The sequence below is a fragment of the Capsicum annuum genome, chromosome 11, assembly GCF_002878395.1.
Source record: "Capsicum annuum cultivar UCD-10X-F1 chromosome 11, UCD10Xv1.1, whole genome shotgun sequence".
In the NCBI taxonomy this organism is placed as follows: Eukaryota; Viridiplantae; Streptophyta; class Magnoliopsida; order Solanales; family Solanaceae; genus Capsicum; species Capsicum annuum.
The window spans coordinates 16703520-16728470 of NC_061121.1; the positions used below are offsets into that span (position 1 = coordinate 16703520).

Genomic DNA, 24951 nt, shown 5'->3' on the forward strand with positions numbered 1-24951 from the left:
ATTCTTCTTTTCCATTTCATTTACTTTTCCATTACTATTATACAAACCTTATTATTAGTTATATCAGTTTCCAAATTAACTTGTTGGTATTTGTATTAATAGTTTTGTTGATTCCTGTATCCTCTAAATATTTAGAGAAGTGCTTGTTTAATCCTAGTGAAACATTTCACACTGCTGAAATAGTTTCTTAGGACAGTACCCAGCATGATTCAAGTATAATAAATATATATACACTGTCATATTGTATTGTTAATATTATCAAAATAATATTTTGTTCACAGTTGTATAGTACTATTATTTTTATTTATTCCCAACACAAATTTGGTAAAGAGGAAGATATGGAAAGCGTTGGAATTGGTGTTGTTTTACTGGATTGTGATGGGGATAAGTATTGTTGGTTTGGTCAAATTGTTTTTAATCGTAATGTTTGCAATGAAGGATGATCTGTTGAGACGAATGGTCATGATGTCGCTGCCTGTGATCTATTCATACTGGGGATTTGAGATGATGAATAACTATCTTGAGGGGAATGTTAAGTTGTATATGCAGTGCAAGGATTTGAATGGTGAAAATTTGGACTATGAGAAGAAGGTTGATGTTATTGTGCAGTAGTAATAATTTTGGTTTGTTATAGAACAGGTATGGTACTAGTATTCTGTTTTATTTTTTTTCTAATTTTTGTTGAAGAGATGTTTTAACCTAATGGTTTTGCTCTTTCCACCTATTGAAATATTTTTTGCTATTTTTCATATGATGTCTAATATTCCCTCCATTTCAATTTGTTTGACTTGGATTTGGATGATGGCATTGCCAAATGCGTTGTGGTTACATACCACTTTTCGATATTGTTATGTACGCGGAGTTCAGGAAAGGGCAGGACCACAAGGGTCAAAAATATAAAAAGGAACTGAAATGATTACCGCTATATAGTAGCATATTAACATTCAACTGTCTTAAATCTAAGAGGAAAGAGTGTTTGAGATCAAAAGCCATTGTACAATATAGCTTTACTCAAATTTCAGTTTTCACCATTAAGGAGAATTCACTAAGTTCACATTTCAATAGCGTTGCTAAAAGAAAATAAAGTTACAATTTAGGGCATACAAATCGAGTCTCACTAGCAAAGTCTGCGGATGGAAGTGACTAAACAATTCATCAATCAAAAATTCATATCTTGGTACAAGCAATAAGAGTGCTTCCAAACTTATATATTTCTTGAAGCACTACATGCCCTCCTACTTTGGGACCTGGTCCCAACTAACATATGCAACAAGGAAACTAAATAGAACAAACTTGTAAAGTAAATAAACAAGGAACACAACAAGTTTTACGTGGAAACTCCTAAGGGAGAAAAACTGCAACTCACGACGTAGGATTTTCAACAGTTTCACTAGATTCAAGCAACCTTGAATACAGATTCCATGACTTCAAGGATTAATCTCTTAACCCTTCTTCCACTTGTAATAACTCTATTACAATAAACTCCAATGCCATAAATCGATTGCATCCACTGACTCAGTTAATTCTAACTGAACCAGTAATCAAGATAACTCTAGCTTCTTTGTCAACTAACTCAAGATGACACTATGACAACAAGAATTCAAAAGAAAATACCTACTACTAATGAATTTGAGTAGTAGGCAACGTTTACAAGCACAAAACAAAGATTCAAATACAACAAGAGCTTGAGACACACAAACGAGTTGAGCAGGTCCTTATTGTGAGTGAGGCTTTGAATCTGGTAGCTTCAAGAGAGATTCGATGTTGTAAAAATAAGGAAGCTTAGTTTTTTTTGTTGTAACATGAGCATATATAAGAGACGAGAAAACCTAGGATGATTCATTGGTTGGGACAAAAGAGTGTTGCAGCCTTCCCACCAACTTACTGCAGAACTGTACTTTTTTCAGCTATAGTGCTGGCCAATGATAGTGACATGAACGCGATCAACCTGGTCCCCAAATAGTTGCAGCTTTGTCATCAAGTGATCTTCAGGGACCAAGTCCCAAGATAAATAGTTTGTCGATTATCAAAACTAAAGACTTTAACATTTCTACTTTTGCGGATTATTTCTAAAGGACCCTCGACATTGAGAGTAAGGAAACAAGTCCAATATTGAATTGGAACAGGTTGTGAACTATCTTTGTTGGTGGTTTTGAAACCACACATAAGCATGTGTGAGATATACTGGGAATCTCTAAATAATCTCATGAATCTTGGTAGTGATCCATGTGAACCATAGTTCCGAGGAGAGATAATTTAACACACCAACATACCCAGTGTAATCTCATATTTAGTGGCGTCTGGATAGAGTAGAGAGTATCCTGACCTTACCCTTACTTAGTGGAGATAGGGAAACTATTTCCGATAGATCTTAGACTTACATAAATCATGCCAAACCGTTTGAAAAAGGGGATACATATATGGGAACAATAACAACAACGAAATATGCAAAATGAAGAGCATTACACAACAAACACAAGAAAGAACAGTAGCGACAACGAAATAATACAATAATAAGAACACAAAATTACCGATGATAGAGTCGAAATAGGAACAAGAAACTACGAGAATAGTGCTAATAATATACAACAAACTCCAATTTGAATAGCTTCATGGAGTAAACATGCTTTGTGCTCTTGGAAGGGGATCTTGACATGACTAGTGAAGTTGTTGTTACATGATCTAGAGGTCACGGGTTTGAGCCGTGAAAACAGTCCCCCCCACACAGAGGGAGCTTAGTCCACCGTGCTGTTTTCTTTTTCTTTAACATTGTCTTATGTTCTTCATACCAAGCATCACACACGATTTAAGACACTACCTAGAGTAATTTAACAACACACCATGTTACACAATAGCATGATTTTTCTCACCGCCCAATGGCATAGATACATACTCGCTAGCGCCTGTGAACTTGTTTCCGATCTCCAACGATGATTTTTCACCATTGAAGTCCTTACAATACATGTACGTAGCTACATTTCCCAGAAGATAGTAGTTCATCACAACAAATCCCAGCACTGAATACAACAGTGTCTGCGATATCACTCCGAAACTCCGCCACTGATTACCTTCCGCGGCATCCAAAATGACTAAAACCATGGAACCAAAGGCCACCAAGCTTCCCAACAGAAGAACGTAAATCAGCATATTCGACAAATGCGTCCAGAAAGTTAGCCAGCTCATCCCCTTCATCAAATACGCACTTCTCCTCAGTGTTTCGAAACCCCATTTTGATTCAACCACTGCTATCACATAAGCTAATGACCAGTTCACCTGTAGCCATAACAGTACTGGAACGATCACGAGAATGAACATGAACCCGAGGTGATTCAAGTCGTATTTGATTCCAATTTTGACTGAAAAAAACAACAGCATCGTGATCGAAATGAAAATGGTGTGAGAAAAGATACAGGTGGAGAGAAGGGGGAAGAAGGAGTTTCTGATAGATTTAATAGACGAAACAAGGCTGATAGGTCTATCATAGGACACTTGAACAGCACTATATGTAATAGTAGCTACAGCACAGAGGAAAAACAGGACGACAAACAGAGTGTACACCAGAAGTACAGTAACTTCGGAAGCGGTCACTGAGATTATGTACGAGTGAAGTTGAAAGAAACTGTAATTGGGATGAAAGAATGCGAGGTGGAAAGAAGGATATATGACGAGAGTGAAAAAGATAGGCAAGAGGAAGAGGATTGAAAGGACATGGAAATGGCGAGAGTGAGATTTCATAATGCAGTGGATGGACATCAAGATCTCTTTCCCTAAGGGGCTACGATTTTCGGTAGAATCGGACATTGGAGTGAAGAAGAAGAAGAAAGATTTCACTGAAATTGGAGAAAATGAATGAAAACAGTATACAGATATTGAAAGAGTATCCTCTTTTGAATTATGCAATTTGTGTGGTTCATAGCATTCCTTTTCTTTGACTAACAATCAGAGGTTCCAACTCATCGGATTCAATCGGACTATTCATCTTTTCGGTCTATATGATAATTAATAAATCAATTAATAATAAAAGAATAATACTAAAATGACCAAACTTAAACTTTTAATAATATTACTAATATCATAATATTCATAATTCATTACAATTGCCCACAACGAGTTTTCATATTCTGAAGACGATCAACGATGACATCATTACTTACATTTTTAAATACATCACGCACGTAACATATTAAACAATCATTTAAACATTGATCACCAATGCTATTTCGCACTTCATTTTTTATGTGCTTTATGGAAGAGAATGCTCTCTCAACAGTTGTCGTAGCGACGGGTAAAATCAAAGTCAACTTTGACTTCACAAGTGAATAAGTCTCAACTAATGCCTTTGCCAAATCATATTTGCCTCAACTAATGTTTCAAGACATGTTGACAAGACCCTTTTTCAATATAATATTTCCTCACTTCATCTCGTATTCGAGAATCATAATTAGAAATAGGTCTTCTTTCTCCCAGATCGACTTTAAGTGAACCCCAATCCAGGTCAGTTATAAGACAAGAACGATTGACATTGACATTACTAGAACTTGATTGTGAATAATTAACCTTCTTGAAAAAATTCTCCATCTCAAATTCTCAATCACAAAACTAGAACACTTTCTCCTAAATCAAGTTATCAAGATACATAGATAATTCCAAATTTGGATTTCTAGGCTCAAGAAAGAGAAACAAAATATTTTTTCAATATAACTTACGGAGAGCAAACAGAGAGAGAGCAAGCAGCAACAACACTGTAGCAGCAGCAGAAAACCTCAAGAACAAGAGTCTCAGTCGATGTTTTGATTTGAAATTTGGAAATAGTTTTTTTTTAATTTGGAAATAGGAATTTGGCTTTGCTTGGTATCAAGTACGCCTTGCAATTATTAACAAAGCCAGCTGGTGCCTTACTTTTTTAACGAAAAATTATTAACAAAAATGATTTTATATCAAGTATGCTTGTTGCAATTATTAACAAAGTCAGCTGGTGCCTTACTTTTTTAATGAAAAATTATTAATAAAAATAGTTTTAAAAAATAAATGCAGCCAGCAGGTTTCGAACATAAGACCTTGGAACTACAAAACCAGCTCTTTGCCACCCGCACTAAACATTGTCTTATTATTGTGGGTGGCAGACTTAATTTTTAACTATATCTGTATATATATACAGCTATATATATAGAGTTTCCATCGAAGTTTGCGGTAGCGTGCCACCCCCACGAACCTTAATAGATCCGCCTCTGCTAACAATGACTTAAATATTGAAATGGCAGTTATTTTCACTAGTGGCATTGAAAGTTCCCATTAAAAGGTCGGTAGGAAAGTGAAAATGAAAAAGTTACTACTCTAGACTAAGGCATTAAATAAATATGTCATTTAATTGAATTTATTTAATATCTTTGTCCTTCAACTTTTTGGTATGAAGGAAAATATTTTTCATGGAAAATATTTTCCTAGAAATTTTTTTTCACGGAAAAATTTTTCCTAGAAAATGATTTTCTGAAAAAATAAATTGATTTCTTACTTGTTTTCTTATGTTTGGTTGGTGGATGAAAAATATTTTTTGAAAAATATTTTCTAGTATTTAGTTACTGGGGGATTTGGGCCACAGGTGACAAAAGAGTTTTAAAATGAGGTGTAGGTGACACAAGTCTTAATTATTAGTTGGGGGTGGCAATTACTTTATTATGGATTAAGAAAGTTGGAAAAGTTTGAAAATAACCCACAAGTTTTTAAATTTATATTTTGATCCCAATGTATACCTAAAATAACAGAAAACAGAGGAAAAAAATGCATCTTTCTCTCTCTTCTCATCAGTTGTTGTTTTTTCTCTCTTAGCAATTTTTGTTGTTTATTGTTTCTGTTTCTGCTGCTTTATTCATCATCTTCTGCTTCATTATCATCATCTTCTACTTCATTATCATCTTCATCTTCTTCTTGTCGACCATTTGTTGTTGTTGTTGTTGGTAAATCGTTACTGCTACGATCTGACCAATTTCTTAGGTCAAATTTTGTTTACTACATCACTTTCCACTTTGACATTACTTCATAGGTGACTTTAGTAAGTAAAATTATGATTTTTATTCGTATTTGTCATCTGGGTATACTTCTGTTTTTCTAACAATGGATAGAACCCCGATCATGAATCCAGCATAAATGCCCACAATTTAAACAGATCAATCATCTGGTGCATCATATGAGTAATTTGTTGCATCAGAAGATTTATCTGTTGCATCAGACGTATTATCTGTTGCATCAGAATGTTTATCTGTTGCAATGAATGATTAATCTGTTTGAAATAACACAAATCAACCCCTACCACAAGCCCAACAAATAACCAATATGTTTCAACTCTTGCTATTGCTACTGGATTCAAAATTATTCCTTACGTCCAATTATCGGTCCCAAATTTCCTAATTCGATTTCTCATTTTATTTGTCTGTTTCATTAATCAAGAAAAGATTAAAAAAAATTCATGTTTTACCCTTTGCATTAATTACTTCTTCTTCAAATTAAAATGGAAACATCATTTAATAGGGGGACTATACGCCGACCGACGTTAAAAGCTTTCTTCTCTTATGAAATTTCGATTGAATAGCAAACAATGGTTATTTCAAACACGTCTACTGTCCCACCAACTGATCAGTGGGTTGTGGTAAGCTACACATGTTATTAATTATTTTTCTTAATCAATGTGTCATCTCAATTTGGGACGGGTAATTTGAGATGGAGGGAGTACGAATTAAAACATCAGAGCCAAGCAAAGAAACAAACTAGTCATCTGTTGAAACAACTATTTATCTGTTGCATCAGACTTCTTATCTATTGCAACATGAGTAATCTATTTTGAACAACACATCAACCCCTTCCACAAACCCAACAAATAAATCTTGCTATTGCTACTGGATTCTAAATTATTCCTTTTTATGTCGAATCGTCGACATGTTTGTTGAGAAGATAATAGACAGAATAAAAATTAAATATGGATTAAAACGTCAAAGATCAAATATAATTTATTTATTAAATAAAAATAAATAAAAATACATATAATAGACTAAAAGAAAAATAATAATCTAATTATTATTATTATCATTGTCATCATTGCCAGCCGGCCAATCTTCAACCGGAAGGAGCAAGGCCCTCCTCAGCCTGCATATCTCGCGGAGCATTCTTGCTCTAACTCCTCCCAGTTCCTATTGCAGGTCACGAACTTGATTCCGAAGTCCATTCACGGCGTCTTGCAGAAAAGCTACGTTCTACTCTGGGCCAGTCATAATCTTATCTTCTAGAGTGTAATATGAAAGACGAGATGCAATAAATAAATAGAGTGTAGTTGAATGAATGATTGATTAAGGAGGGATCTATTTATAGAGGATTGAATTTGAATAAGAGGCAAAAAGGTGCGACTATTCATCTCCATACATTAATTATATTTTTTATTAAATTAAGAAAATAAATATTGTGATATAAGTCATGACTTTTCAGATTATTATTATTAATTAGTTCTTTCGAAGAACCGTTTTTATTGAGTTGTGGCAACAGATTCTATATTTGTTGCATCAGATAACACATCTGTGACAACAAATATATTATTTGTTGCAACAAATATAAAATATGTTGCATCAGATAACTTATCTGTTACAACATATAATCTAACTGTTCACCTCCATTTATTAATTACATTTTTGACTAATGTGAAAAGTAATGACTTAATTAAATTAAGAAATATTGTGATAAGTCATGATTTTTCAAATTATTATTATTAATGAGTTCTTTTCAAGAACCGTTTTTATTGAGTTGTGACTCGATATAGGTTGCATCAAATAAATCATCTGTGACAATAGATATATCATGTGTTGCAACAATAGTGAACCTGTTGCATCAGATAATTTATTTGTTGCAACATATAATCTACTTTTTTTAAAAAAAAAAAACAACCAACTAATGAATCATCATATCAGTAATCCAAATTTGCTTACTTATTTATTTTATAAAAGAAAAACATCTTTTCAAATTCCTTAATAAAATAATAACAATTTTATTATATAATAAATAATTTTAAAAAATAAATTCAAAAATAAAAATGGTGAAAAGTCACGATCAATTATTAAAATTAAATAACCGTTCTTGAATTTACGGTTATAAATTATGTTTATCATTTGTTTCCTTATTATTTATTTACGAAATATTTTTCATATTGAATAATCATAAAGTCATGTCTTTTTCTTTTCACTCTCTCAATAACAACAATAACCCCTTTTTATTAATAACCGCCAGGTGCAACATATGATCAATTTGTCATAGTAGATTAACCTCTGTTGACATAAATTGCTGCTCAATCCCTACCACCAACCGTCGACATGTTGAGAATAAGGAATAAACAGAATGATTATTATTAAATACTAAATAAGAATTAAAAATTCAAAGTCGACAAAAAAATGAAATGAATGTTCATAGATTTTTGAATCCCTTAGGTAGATCCGATATACAAAAGGAGGAAAATACATGCATGCGCTAAAATAAAAAACATTACCTAATTATTATTACTACTATTATTATTATTGTCAATCGAACATTTTTCATCCGGCAGCCTTGCTCCGAAGTCAACCAAATCTATCTGGAGTTCATCAAACTGCCTTTGAAGTTCACGTAAGGACTCAATAGGAATATTCTTGTATGAATATGGATCATCCATATTTGTAAGGAGGGACCTATTTATAAATTATTGTATCTTGGAAAAAAAAGAAAATTGCTTTAAAATAAATCTAATAGATGGGTAATCTGTTGCAAAATATAGTCTTTCTGATAGATAACTTACAACATACTAGCAATCTTTTGCAACAGATGTATATATCTATTTGATTTCTGCAACAGGTTGATCAACTGTCGTAATAGATGTCTTAAATTGTTTGACAATATAAATAAATGTGTCATCTGTTGCAACTAGCTAGTCATCTGTTTATTCAATTTAAGCCATAGATGGGCTAGGAAGAATAAGGTGTGTGCAGATGGATCCACTATCATATGTGTGGGAGTTGAGTATGTATTACTGATAAGGTCACCGGAACAACACACACAAAGTACAATGTTTTTATGAATGCATTTTTTAACTAATTAGGCATTGATCATTCAAACAAGATTCTGCATTGTACCGTTAAGTTTGATGGGTTTGAAATTTATAAGGATGAGGACCTCATGAAGATGGTGTAGATACCCTGTTATGAATTACTGACGATTGTTGTTCGTGTTTATGCGTGTCAAGTTTTGAGAAGGGATCAATATTTGTCTTCACTGCAGAGAACCAATAGCGATTGGACTTAACTTTAAGTGTGTACTGGACCCTTAGAGGGCCCTCGAAGCCTCGCACTGCATCAAACAAGAATGGAAAATCAATATAGCTATTGCCCTGGCCAAAATTTATATGGTTGGGTTGCTTGCTCGGGGTGATGATTATATGCCAGAAGGTGCGATAGGAGAATGCTATTGAGGGAAAATGGGTGGTTGATGGAAAACTATATCATCTGAGAGCTAATTGAAGAAGAGACATAGGGTAGAAAGTAACTTCTAATGAATCTGGCGATGAAATTATATTAATAGATGTGAGATCTGAATCAAGTGCAAACATGAAAGTGTATCTAGTAATGTAATTTCATCCATTGTCTCTCTCAAAGAAAAATAATGTAGATGGACACTTTGCTAGGGAGCTGCATGGTCGGGATTATCACCTAGGTAGAAAATAGGATAAGACCAACAAAGCAGCCTCACGGGCATCGAGGCTTGAAATGATGTTCAGCAAGTCTAGAAAACTTATGCCAATAACAACTACAGTTAAAATAAGGAAACTAAGCGAAAGTGGCAATTTCTGAATTTTAAATTTCATCCCATGCCTTCTTTTTTGTGTTTTCGATTAGGTTCACTGTCGTTGACCTGATCGGAACCACAAATTAGATTGAAAGGCAAATAGAGTATCAGTACTTCCTTAGCAATATGGATTAATTGATTGTGTTTTCTTGCCTTAGCATGCTTTCAACATTCCTTGGAGAAGATTAGATATTTGCTGTAGTATGTGAAGCTCGATAATTTTCAAGCTTGCCTCCAGTTTGCTGATTCTATATTCAAGCTGGTTCTTGCTATCGTCGAAGTTGGTAAGGAGTTATTCATCTCTTGTGAGCTCGATCAGGAACACTACCTTCAAAGTTGTGGTATTCTAGAAGCCCTTTAGAACACTTTCTTCAGAAGCCTTAAAGGATACATGGAGGGTTGTTGTGTTTGTTTTAGGTCAAAATGTGTTGATGCACGTTGAAGATGTAGTCCCAACAGTTGAACAACATACTTTTATCGAGCGTTTCTCCATGTATCTTGCTCAACCAATTTGGTAAATTAGTAAGCATGGAGTTACAATCTAAATCGGCTCTACCAAGCCTGTCAAACATTACGTAACTCCGAGCTCATTACCCTATCGAAAAAATATGTCCGAGTTAGTGTACAAATCAAACATGCCCAATCTGTCAGCCTTTTTGCTGATCACTTTTCTCCAATATAGATGACAAGATATCTCCTATGGAAAACTCTACACCATCACCAGACATGCTTTATTGGGAGCAATTCTTTAGAAGACATCAACAGATATCTTCAAAAAAATTACTCCCAGGCAAGCATGTCTGGCGACAGTGTAGACTTTTGCATAGCAGATGTCTTGTCATCTATATTGGAGAAGAGCGATTAGCAGAAAGGCTGAGAGATTGAGCTCGTTCGATTTGTGCACTAACTCGGTCATATTTTTTTGATAGGGTAATGAGCTTGGAGTTACGTAATGTTTGATAGGCTTGGTACAGACAGTTTAGATAACACGCTATGTAATTTCATGCTTACTAATTTATCAAATTGGTTGAGCAAGATGCATGGAGCAACGCTCGATAAAGTATGTTGTTCAACTGTTAAGACCACATATTCAACATGCATCAACACATTTTAACCTAAAATAAACACAACAACCCTCTATGTATCCTTTAAGGCTTCTAAAGAAAGTGTTCTGAAGGACTTCTAGAATGCCACAACTTTGAAGGAAGTTTTCCTGATCGAGCTCACAAAAGATGAGGAACTCCTTACCAACTTCGAAGACGGCAAGAACCAGCTTGAATATAGAATCAGCAAACTGGAGGCAAGCTTGAAAATTATCGAGCTTCACATACTACAGCAAATATCTAATCTTCTCCAAGGAATGTTGAAAGCATGTTAAGGCAAGAAAATACAATCAATTATAATTATATTGTTAAGGAAGCAATGATACTCTATTTGCCTTTCAATCTCGTTCGTGGTTCCAATCAGGTCAACGACAGTGGACCTGATCGAAAACACAAACAACTAGGCATGAGATGAAATTTAAAATTCAAAAATTTCCGCCTTCGCTTAGATTTCTTATTTTAACTACAGTTGCTGTTGGCATAAGTTTTCTAGACTTGTTGTACATTATTTCAACCTTCGATGTCCGTGAGGCTTCTTTCTTGGTCTTCTCCTATTTTCTATCTAGGTGATAATCTCGACCGCGCAGCCCCTTAGCAAAGTGTCTATCTGCATTATTTTTTTCAGATAGACAACAGACGAAATTACATTACCAGATACAATTTCAAATTTGCACTTGATTCAGATTTTGCATCTTCTAAGATAATTCCATCAGCCAGATTCGCTAGAAGTTTCTTTCTATCCTGTGTCTCTTCTTCAATTAGCTCTCAGATGATATAGTCTTCCATCAACCACCCATTTTCCTTCGAAGGCATTCTCCTACTGCACAAATTATCACCCTGAGCGAGCAACCCAGCCATATAAATTTTGGCCAGGGCAATAACTATATTGGTTTTCCGATTTTGTTAGATGTAGTGCTAAGCTTCGCAGGCCCTCTAAGGATCCAATGCACCCTAAAAGTTAGTCCAATCTCTATTGAATCTCTTTACAATGACACCAAAACTAGATCCCTTCACAATGCTTGACAAATAAACATGAGCAATAACCGACATTAAATCTTAACAGGGTATCAGAACCATATTCATGGTCCCTCAGCCTTATCAGTTCAAACCTACCAAACTTAACTGCAAAATTGTAGATATCTTTGAACGATCTATGACTAATTAGTAAAAATGACATTCACAAAATCAGTGCACTCTATGTGTGTTTTCACGATAACATTATCAATAATACATACCTCCCACATATGAATTGATTCCATCTGCAAACAGCTTATTCCTCTGAACCTATTTTTAATGCAGCCTCTTGCGATAGTCCATCAAAAGTTGATCAACTGTAAGTTCCTTATATGTACAAAGAAGAGGAAAAAAATTGATGTCACAAAAAGAATATTATCCAAATATTGCATCAGATGTGGAGTCTGTTATAACAGATATGGAGTCTGATGGAATACATCAAACCAGAATTTTTGGTGGTTTGATTTTTTTCAATAGTTTCTCCATCTGTTACAATATCAACAATAAAGAAACAATAATATTTGTTCCAACAACATCATCAACAACAAAGAAGCAACATCCTTTGTTCCAGAACCATCAACAACACCACACTACAAGTTTCAACAACGCCAACCCCACCAACAACATTAATAATTGCATCAATAATAAAGAAACAAATAAAATACATATAAAAAAATGATATTGCCAACAAGGCTTTTAAACTTCTCCCAACAGATGATTTTTTTCACATATTGTGTAATAAAAATTCTCGGTTTGTTTACTCAACACTTAAAAGTTCCTTCAAAATTTTTTAATAAATATGATATGGGTAAATATTAATTAAAATTAAAAAAACATATGTAAATAACTTGCAAAGAAGAAGACGATAATGAAAGAGCAATAATGAACCATACTTTAATATCAAAAAGGGGATCAAAACAAAAATTTCAGTCGAAGAAAGATATGGATCGGTTTAGATCCTAAAAGATCTTTATGAGAAGAGAAGAGAAAAGAGAGAAAAAAGGTTGTGATCATAAATAGAAGAGAAAGAAAAAAATAAGAGTTGAATAAAATAAATTGCAGCTGAAGGAAGAGATGAGATAATTTCTATAGATGTATTGTGTATGTAGATATGGGGGTTTTCAATATTCATTAATTAATATTCATTAATTTTATTAATAATTTGAGCGGCACGAGAAAGACTACGACTAGTGACATTGAAAAGACAAGTCAAGACTGCTCAATAAACTCACTTTTGAGATATCCAAGAAATATTTTTTACCGCCTTTAGTAGTAAGTACTACTACTTGATATTATCTGCTCGGACCAAAAGCTTGCTTTAAAATTAAAAGAGAAAAAAAATTTCAAACAGATATTCATCCGTTGCAACATATAAAAATATCTGTTTAAAAATTTGAATAGTTCAGTCATCTGTTACAACAGATATAAATATCTGTTTAAAAATTCCAACAGCTCAGTCATCTTTGAAAATAGATGAAAATGTCCATTTGATAATTAATTAAATCATATATGTCATATGTTATAATAGATATAAATATCTTTTTGAAAATTTTCAACAGCTCAGTCATTTGTCACAATAGATGCAAATGTCTATTTGATAATTAAATCAGATATGTCATCTAATGCAACAGATATGAATACCTATTTGAAAATTTTCAACAGCTCAGTCGTTTGTTGCAACAGATTTCATTGCAATTGATTTAGATGGAAATAGGGATGAATGAATGAGCTCGCATGGTCAAATACAAATCTAATCGAGTCTTTGCAATTTCATGGTGTTGGTATTTCGTTTATCCCGACCCGAGTCATCGATCGATCACTCTGAGTTGAAATGAGTTCTCATCAACTCAATATTAGGATAATGATAGTGCCTAAGTTGATTTAGGTGGAAATATGGATGGATTAATGAGATCGCAGGGTCAACTACAAATCTAATCGAGTCTTTATAATTGCATGGATTTGGTATTGTATTTATCCCGACCTTATTCGTCGATCGATCATTCTGAGTTGAAATGAGTTCTCATTAACTCAATGTTAGGATAATGATAGTACCTAAGTTGATTTAGGTGGAACTATGGATGAATGAATGAAGTCGTAGGGTCAACTACAAATCTAATCGAGTCTTTGCAATTACATGGTGTTGATATTTAGTTCATCCCAACCCGAGTTATCAATCGATCACTCTGAGTTGAAATGAGTTCTCATCAACTCAATGTTAGGATAATGATAGTACCTAAGTTGATTTCGGTGGAACTAGGAATGATGAATGAGCTCCCAGGGTCAACTATAAATCTAATTGAGTCTTTGCTATTGCATGGCGTTGGTATTATATTCATCCCGACCTGAGTCGTCGATCGACCACTCTGAGTTGAAATGAGTTCTCATCAACTCAATGTTAGGGTAGTGATAGTACCTAAGTTAATTTAAGTGGAACCAGGGATGAATGAATGAGCTCGTAGGTTCAACTACAAATCCAATTGAGTTTTTGCAATTGCATGGCATTGGTATTGAGTTCATCCAGATCTGAGTCGTCGATTGATCACTCTGAGTTGAAATAAGTTCTCATCAACTCAATGTTAGGATAGTAATAGTACCTAAGTTTATTTAGGTGGAACTAAGGATGAATGAATGAGATCGTAGGGTCAATTATAAATCCAATAGAGTCTTTGTAATTGCATGGCATTGGTATTGCGTTCATCCCGACCCGAGTCATCGATCGATCACTTTGAGTTGAAATGAGTTCTCATCAACTCAATGTTAGGATAGTTGTAGTACCTAAGTTGATTTAGGTGGAACTAGGGATAAATGAATGAGCTCACAGGGTCAACTATAAATCCAATCGAGTCTTTCTAATTGCATGGCATTGGTATTACGTTCATCCCAACCCGAGTCATCGATCGATCCCTTTGAGTTGAAATGAGTTCTCATCAACTCAATGTTTTAAAAATTATATCTTTTAAGATCAATTCGTACCAAATTAGCAATTTCAAAACTTGTCATTCTTTTCTAAAATTACAAATCAACCCATACAAATCATCCATTTGCGTGAATTTTTTTGTATTTCAAATCTTAAGTTCTCGGTCTTCTCTCTCTCTCTCTCTCTCTCTCGGGGTTTCCTCTCCCTCTCAATAATACAAATAACAACTACTCAACATATTGCTCAACCCTTCAAAACAGGTGGATTTTCTTCCGATTTACGACTTTATATAGTTATTGTTTTTTACTTCATTCCTGCTTGTATCCATCATTTTCTCTGTCTTCACAGGTAACAGAGTTCGATAAGAGTTCTACATTTGTTCTTTATTCTAAAAAATAGGGCTTTTTAGTTAATGATGAAAAAAAGACTTTTAGTTGTATTATCTTTGAGAATAAATTAACAATTTTGAGTTTTGATGCTAAAAAAGTAGGAAGCACCCGAAAAAATCCTATTTTTTCTCTCAGTGTTTTATAGACTGTCGTGGTATTGTTGGATGGTATTTGTGGTGGTGTTGGTGGCTGTTGTTGGTGGTGTTGGTATTTGCATTTTTTGGTAGTGGTATCAGTGGTCTTGGTGTTGGTATTGGTGGCATTGGTGGTGGTCTTGGTGGCATTGGTGGTGGCATTGGTTGAGGTGGTGGTGGTCCATCTATTACAACGGGTAAAAGATCTATTGAGAGATATTAAATAGGTCTTCAAACAGATTCTCCATCTGTTCCAACTGATGGGTTATCCGTTGGAGTATTTTCTTGTAATGTGGTATAGAATAATTTATTGAAATTTGTCCATCTATTGCAACAGGTGGAATATCTGTTGGGAGATATTAAATAGGTCTTCAAATAGATTTGGGTTTCCCATCTGTTCCAATTGATGGGTTGTTTGTTGGAGTATTTTTTTTGTTATGTGGTAAGAATAATTTATTGAAATTTGTCTCACCTTTTTTCAAAAAATTATGCAGACATCAAATGCAATGTATTTTTTGTTTTACTTTTATTTGTAGTTAAAAGATGTCTTTTAAAAGAAAAGAAACTGAAAGTGAAGAAAGTGGATCAACTTCTGATCACCAAATAAAAAAAGCTAGAGTATAGGTAGATTCGGAGGAACTTTCAGAACAATCTCAGTCAGGGCAAAATGAAGACGAGGAAAGTGATAACTCCTCCTCACCAATGAGACGTGAAATAATATCAAAATTTTAGTATGTAACTATCAAAACCATTAGTATTTATAAGTTTCGCGTTGCTATGCCGATGAATAGCCCTAAAGCAGTATTTGGTGATCTTGTACTTAAATGTCAGTTGGGGAAACCTTTTGACGAACTTAGGAGTATTATGAAGAAGGAAAACATAGATGGGCTTTTTAAGAAGAGCTGTTTTGCACAATTTCTTGAGCTGTCTGGGACCCGCCTTCTCCGTTTCTTAACGATCATAGTATATGGCCTTCTCAAGGGCAGGATCAAGTATGTGAGGGATAATGGAGGTCCGAAAGAGGGCAAAAAAAATATGGATGAAGTCTGGATCAACTACTGTGGCATGCCAATTTATTTTAGTTTGAAAGAGTTTGCCATTGTGACGAGCTTGAGATCAGAACGTCCAGAAGAACCTCTCATCAAGAAAACACCCACAAAGGGTCCAACAAACGCAAGGCAAAAAAAGATGGGTTGTTGGGCATTGTTGGACCTAGCTACAAAGTGGAGGATTTGATGGCGGATCTCAAGAATAAAGACATACCAAAGCACTACAGGGAGAAATTGTGCTTAGTTTGGTTTGTCCATTCCATTTTATTGGTAAGAGACGTCAGGAAAGTCATAGAACATGATTTGTTGGTGCTTGCTGATGATTTTGAGAAATTCAACGATTATCCCTGGGTATACGATAGCTACTACTTGACTGTCAAATATTTATTGAAAGAGCTAGAGCCAAAGACGACCACATTATACGGCTTTCCTTGGGCTTTCATGATAAAATTGATCACTATTTTTACTTATTCATTAATTTATATTGAATATACTTGTGAATTTTTTTTTTCTTGCTTCCTGTTTATAATTTTTAGGCTTGGGAATGTAAAGCCATTCCTCCCCTCCAAAAGCATTTCAAGGATTATCCGGATAAGGTTTCTCATCCAAGGATCCTTAGGTGGTTGGCCGCAGTAGAGAGCAGCAAAAAAAATATTAACGAGGCTAATCTCATTAACCCTCTGAATGATGCAGTACGTCTTCTTCAACTAAAATAATTTGCCTCAAAGAAAGATATTGAAACAGATGTTCCATTTGTTACGACAAATGGGTCGTCTGTTGCAACAAATTATCCTTCAACTACAACTGGTGCAACAAATGGGTAATCTGTTGCAACAGACGATCCATATTTTGCAATAGATTAACCATATGTTTCTCTGGTCTCTGAACCCTACTCAACAGATTACCCATCTATTGCAAACTATGCAACAGATGGGTAATCTAATGTAACATATTATCAATCTATTTCAACATATAGATCAGCTGTTGCGGTAGCTAGAGGTAGCTAGATCGTCTGCTGTATAAATTAGTTGTGTTAACATAACCCGAGCCCCATGTAATCCAACTGACTTCAAATTATTATTATATGATTTAAATTCCTCCTATCTTTTTTTATAGGTTGTGCATCCTTGGATTGTGCCTACCATTGATGAGTTGGGGATGACCTCTTTTCTTACTCTGAGTTTTGTTGATACAAAAGAAGTCCCAACGGTGGAGTTAATAAAGAAGGAATTGGATGGAGCAACATCCGTAAGAAGAGCAGTTAGGTAAGGTCAGCCTAATATTGAAGCTCTTCACGACCAACCTCAAACTGCAACAGATTCGAGTGCTTCTTCTAGAGGTGTTGCTGGTAGAGTTGTTTGTGATGGTGGCAGCCATCCTGCTGCTGCTTCTGCTTCCAGTCGTGATTATGAGCATGTTGGTGCTCAGTAAAAAATAAATATGTTTGAAAATACCCCTTGCACAGGTCCTCCCTCTCACCCTTATAGTGGTCCCTCTCACCCCTTCTCACCCTAACATTATCATTACAAATACAAAGTGTGCAAGGAAAAAGAAAATAAACTTCTTGAAAAGCTAGAGGCTATTGCTGAATCTGTCGAGGATTTGAAATCCAAGAGGGGTGTCATACCATCCAACGAGGTGAGGGAGCCATGCACTCCTACAGTAGAGGTTAAGAGGAAGAGAAGAAAAATTAGATAAATTCTCTCCATTCTGAAATCAGCAAAAATTGCAACTTCCCCCGCTCTAATAGTTGTTGAAGTTCAGGGCCAGCTGAAGAAGGTGGACATATTCGTGGTGCTTGGCAAGGAGAAGAAGAAGAAGAAACTAGAAGAATTCATCATGATGAATGTTCAAAAAGAATACACCATGTATTCATTTGCCGCAAAAGACTTCTCGAATATGACGAATATGTGCGTGTGGTACGAGGACAAGTTAAGTTTCCAATCTACTCCATGAATTAGAATCTACGTAACATATGTGTAATCTGTTGCAAAAACTTGGTATTCTGTTGCAACATAATTCACATCTGTTGCATAAGTTGCGTTGGTTAGGTAATCTGTGAACTGGTTCAGAGAACCCTCTGCATCAGATTCTTTTAAATGTATTTTTATTCTTTACAATTACTAACCTATTTAAAAATTATCTTTTTATACCACAGTATGTTGATGAAATTCTCTACCTTATGAGGGGCAGCCAATTAGCCTACCTGGATGTTTATGGTGCTGCCGATAGGATAATGGACCTCAACTTCTACAATAATTTCAAGGATAGGTAAGCTAAAATCTATAAGATAGCTGATTCCGGTGGCCTGGTATTTGATCAGTTAGTTTCTATGTTCCAATGGGATGAAGAAACAATTAAATATGTTAGAGAAAAGAGGCCATATCCACACGGCAAGAGCTGGACCAAGGCAAAGAGAATCCTTGCAGTCATGAACGTGGATGTCACATATTTTCTCACTATTGAGATACTACTATACAAGGAAAAGATTAAGGTTTATGACTGCAACTTACCTGTCTTTAGCCAGAAGACGTTTTTAACCCACATGCAGCCACTCTTGAAGTTATTGCCCAAGTTGTTGACGTAGGTAAGCTGATGGATCATTTGCCAGCTGAAGTCTTGGTGAAGGAATCATGGGATTTTGAAGGTCTAAATAAGAACATCTATTTCCCAAGAAATACAACCGGTGCAGCGTGTGGGCCATACTCGCTTGCATACATCGAGTGTTTACTGATCGGCACACAAATGATCGGTGTGTGCGACACAATTGTAAGAAAGATGCAACGGGTCTGGGCATATGGGGTACTAACTAAATGGTTGGAGCCCATGTATAAAAAAGAACATGTACAAAGACAGAGACGAACATGATAACAAATTTTCATTTCAAGACAATTCACTTTACATGTAGTGGCAATAATTTTTATGTCTGGCCAAGTTGAATTTTTATAATGCAACAGATTTTATATTTTTCGTAACAGATATAGTACCTGTTGTGACAGATTAATTATCTTTTGGAATAGGTTGGTCATCTATTGCATTATGCAGAGTTCCCAGTCTGTCTATCGCAACAGATATATGATCTGTTGCAACATATAACTTATCTATTGCAACTGATCGATAATCTATTGGAGCAAATCAAAAAAGTAGAAAGACCTATTATATAATTTCCAGCATATAACCTACGTGTTGCATCTCATGTTGCAACATATGTTTAAATCTGTCCGCTACAATATGTCATCTGTTGCAGCAGATGTATTATCTGTTGCGATATTTGAATCTAGTACTCCTTAAATTAACATGTTCAAAACTAAGAATTAATTGTATTTATAGACAGAATAAAATAAATCGAAGCCTTCAGAAATTACATGAAATAACTCAACAAATAAATGAAATATAAAAAAAATCATTATGGGTACAAACGATCTACTCTACAAATAAATCAACAAGTTAAACCAAAGAGGATAGGTTATTACATTGACGAACTCAAGCTATAAAGATCTAATCAATATGGACAAGTTGTTCTCCATCCGGTGCTATGAAATTTGGCTTTGGTCGTCGTGGATCTTTAACGTCGGTTGCGTACTGCTTCTGAGCTTTTGTTTCTCCATATTTCCATAAAAGAGCAGCATATATTTTGTGGAGTAATCCGGAATCAAGTCCATCATTTGGTACTTGTAATCCATCGCTCAAATACTCGGCATAGGCAGCAACAAAAGTAACGCAATCCATGCGTTATAAAAAATAGATAATACATATCTTGCAGTTCATGCAAGCATTGTGAAATTTGTGAAATGAAACTAAATCATGACACTTAAACTTACAGGCTATCAATGGCTTGTTGAGCAATTCCGTCAACATATTGTACATCAAATGGATTAGCCATTTTATCCCTATATGCTTCAATCATCGACCAATCAGTATGAGCCTTTTAGTCCAAAAAGTCACTCATATCAAGGTAAGTAGGCAATATTTTGGCCAGCTTTTGTATCTCAGACAATGGCCCGTAACGTATCCTTTGTGACATCGAGTCATAAACTCGAATGTGCCTTTTTTTAGAATGACGACAGCCAACACCCAATGGAATTCAACACCACAATTGATTGGGATGTACACTTCGTCGATCAAATACTAAGGTAAGCCAGCCGAAATGCTAAAACCTTTGATGATGTTGATTAAGCATTTCTCATTTTGAGAAACTTCCGGCTGCTGTTGACAATACCTATCGTAGGCATTATTGATGTAAACTTTGTACAAACAATTGTCTATTGTGTATCTATATTGTTCTTGTGTTTGCAACTTGGCCTTCTTTTGGAGATAGTAAAAAATGACATCGATGTACTGCATACATTATCAAATATTTCAGATTACGTGATGAAAAAATCAAGACGCAGATGCAATTAAATAAAATATTAATTAATAGTAATATGTATGGCATTTAAACCTCATCATTCCAGCAAGTTTGGGGTTGTGACATCAAATAGAACCAATTCTTCATTCTGGAATGTGCAACAACAAATTCGAACATATCAAAACCAAGACTCGATTCGTTCACTTTGTAGCGCTCGTTATTTTATTTCTACATGATGATTTATATGTGTTAATGTCAGGTTCTTACAACAAAAAATGTATAAACCAATATCTATAAAATTGATTTATGTATCTGCCGGTATGATACTTTAACAGCCCATCAACAATCCATTATAAATAGTCGTTAATCAATTGTGTTAGTTTTTTTGGAGCCTCGTCCGAGATGTTAAACCCTTCAAACGAGTAATTCTTCCGTTCTTCCAAACTGACAGGCTCCTTTTTTTTAATCTTTGGAAGCAGTTGATGGATTATCAACTGTGATATTATGATCTTCGACAGTAGTTGTGACATCCACTTCGAAAGCCAAAATTTTCAATGCTAAGTAGAGATATACAATAGATTTTCCATTTATTAAAACAGATGAGTCTTATGTTGCATCAGATGGATTACCTGTTGGGAAAAATTCGAACAGGTAAATTAGAGTATTATGATAATTTCGAATAGATGACCCATCTATTGCAGCATAAGACTCATATATTGAAATAGATAATGAATCTGATGCAACAGGTTAGACAACAGTTGCAACAGATGTATATATCTATTTGATAATTTTCAGCAAATATATCATCTGTTGAAACAGACATGTGCATGTTTGTTTTTTGAAACAGATGATGTACATTCATCTTCTTTAGCTCATGCTACTCTTCTGTGGCCCTTGCACACTGAACATCGGTGCAAGACAAAGACAGGGGCATTGCAATCTTGCTTTTTTTATGATTGATGATGCCTTAGAAGTGTTTTTCCTTATCCTCTTAGCCACCTTGATCTCTAGTGGAGTGTTTGGATATGAAATCCTCTTTGAAGGAGTGACACCCCTCTTAGATATTATTTCCTTTACAGAAGCTGTTAGTGTATTAATAGCATTAATCACTCCATCGTTTTTCACCTTGTAGTCTTGACATTTGCATGAAGAACCTTCGCTAGATGCGGCAAAATCTGAAGAAAAAATTGTACAACCATTATGATCATAATCATAATGGCTTGTTGTTTCAAAAACTGTAAGAGGAGCATTATTAGCCCCACCCTCTAAAATTATTTTTCTTATGATGGTTGTTACTCCAAATAATTCCATTTTTATTCCATCAACGACCTTAGGGTCTGATAAAGTTTGCACAGACCATAAAGTAAGAAAAAATAGCATCTTTAACTCTCGGTTGGTCGAAACAAGCCACAGATGGACAATCTAAAATAAATCGATTCATATATTAAGAATGATGATGAAATCATTTAATCATTAATTAAAACAAAAACTTGATTATAATTGGACTTACTACTTCCTTTGTGGGATTGAAAAGATCAAGAAATTTTGCATTTTATCAGTTTTGGCTAACAACCCATCTCCGAATTCTTGGACAGGAAACTTCTTCCTGGTAGTGCACTTGTTGTCTTAAATAAGGAATGGCTTCAAATACCCAAGACTATAATATAACGCCAATAAATAAAAAGCATTATTGAATAAAAAAATGATGAAACATATCATGATAAAAGAAATATTTACCATGAAGGCCCATGAATAGCCATATAAGTTGACTTTTTTTGGCATTAACAGAGTCAACAAATATTTGACAGTCATTTTGAAGCTTTCATAACCCCAAGAATAGCTGTTAAATGCCTTAAGATCCTCGAAGAGATTTATTAAACGTAGGCTTATGTTGTTGTTAACGTCTCTCGCCCAAAGAACATTATGTACAAACCAAACCAAGCACAATGATTTCTTGTGCTTATTTGAAAGTCATTTACCTTTCAATGCTTCTATCAAATTTTTATTTTTGAAGCTTGGACCAACAATAGACACCAGGTCATCATGACCACTCGACTTGCCTTTTCCTTTTTTGGGCGTGCGGGGTGCTTTTTTTGGGTCAGAGTAGGCATAACTTAAGAAGGAGAAGGAAGATAATATTTTAGTCCAGTAACTATGACAAACTCCTTCCAACCAAAACAAACAGACATGCCACAGTAATTTATCCATACCTCATCCATCTTATCTTTGTTTTCATACATAAACCTGTGCTTGAGAAGATCATATATCATTTTCATCTGAAAACGAGCATTGTTGTCCTCCGGTAAATCAAGATATTGCCCAAAGCAGCTTTTCCTAAAATAAGAATCCAATTTTTGTTCTCGAAGTATTTTTCTGAAGGCGTCGAAAGATTTTTCCATTACTGACTTAACCACGAGATCACCCATTAAATATGTGGAACCATCGCACTGCATTCTCACGGAATAACGATCAATGCTGAAGGTTTTGACCAACTATTTGGCGGGAAGGCTATTAGCATTTGGATCATATCTTTTGAAAGATTCCTCCTTCCCATGTTCATTATCTTCTGCTCCTAATTGAGATAACACTTGTAAAGCAAGCTCATAGAGTGGTGGATATAGCTGAGCTGCTGCACTTGTTCCTTTACTTGGACTTGATTCAATTTTTTTTTCTTTTGGGAGCCATGTTATCTTAAATTAACAGGAACATAACATAGATTATAATTGATTAATGCATAACAGTAATATAATAGTTCCAACAGACAAATAATTTATTGCACCAGGTATGTTATCTGTTGCAACATGTAACCGACCTGTTGCAAAGGATGAGTAATCCGTGGGAATCATAAAAACAAAACTAATCTGTTGCACCTAGTATTTTATCTAATGCAACATATAACTGACCCGTTGCAACAGATAAGTAATCCTTTGAAAACTATAAAAACATATCACTAATATGTTGCACCAGGTATTTTATCTGTTGCAACATATAACCGACCTGTTGCAACGGATGAGTAAACCGTTGGAAAGAATAAAAATAGTCCTAATCTATTACAAAATAAAGAGTAAACCGTTGGAAAGAATAAAAATAGGTCACTATTCAATTATCTGTTGGATCAATATTGTTTAGATTTCTTCCAAACAGAAGATCCATCTGTCACAACAGATGAATGATCTGTTAGATTATTCACCTGTTGCATCAGATTTTCATAGTTGCATCAGATTTTTATCTGTTGCATCAGATTTTTATCTATTGCATCATATGTTTCATATGTTACATCAGATATTTCATCTGTTGCAATACCATTTTTACCAAGACAAACAACAAATCAACCCAACAACACCAACACATCACACACACACACACACACTCTCTAAGAACATCAATTGTGATAAAAAATACCAACAAATTCGAATCAACAGTATGACAACAAGAAAAATAAATGCTAGAAATTAGGATTTTATTTAGTCCATATTTTAATACTAGAAGAGTAGTTGACTCAAGTTCCTTTGTTTCTTCATAATTTCTTACCTGTGAAAAAAGAAATGGGACGAAGAAGAACTCGAAGTTGTTGTCACCGAAGAAGTCTTCACGTCAATTGACGGTTGAAAGTCGAAAAGAAACTCGCTCGACTATTTGTCGTCAGAGGTTGAAGGGAAAAATTTTGCAGAACTGTTGGTTGGGAAAGAGTTGAGAGAAGCTGGAGAGAGAGAATGGTTGATTTGGATTGAAGAGGGGTGTGAGTTGGGTTGATTTGTATTTTTGAAAAGATTAGAAAGTTTTGAAAATATTAATCAAGTCCACAATTAACTTAATCAAGTTTCCTAATGATATTTGACCCTTTAAGTTGGTAAATGTCACCAATCCTTCATTCAAGACTTAAAAGACATCTTTCCTTCAATTTTCTCTAGTTACTGAATGAAAAAAATATTTTTTAAAAAATACATTTTAGTGTTTAGCTAAAACATAAAAATAAATTTTAGAATCCTTTTTAAAAAGTAAATTACAAAAATTAAATCCTTTTTTGGGAAAAGAGGTTGGTAGGCGAGTGGGTGGAGGTATCAAAAGAGGTAGTAGGGTTGGGATAAAAAAAGTTTTGAATTTTTGTTAAAAAAAAATTGGCAAGGGGAATTGTGTGAGATTGTGTG

The 24951-nt window shown here is 34.7% G+C and overlaps 1 protein-coding gene across 1 annotated transcript; it reads right to left on the minus strand.

Annotated features, from left to right (window-relative positions):
• Positions 1-2489: 2489 nt before the first annotated feature.
• LOC124888651 lies at positions 2490-3902 on the minus strand. Its single transcript, XM_047399550.1, has one exon. It carries the CDS (start codon positions 3799-3801, stop codon positions 2845-2847), a length of 957 nt encoding a protein of 318 aa, XP_047255506.1. The 5' UTR covers positions 3802-3902; the 3' UTR covers positions 2490-2844.
• Between the last annotated feature and the right edge of the window lie 21049 nt (positions 3903-24951).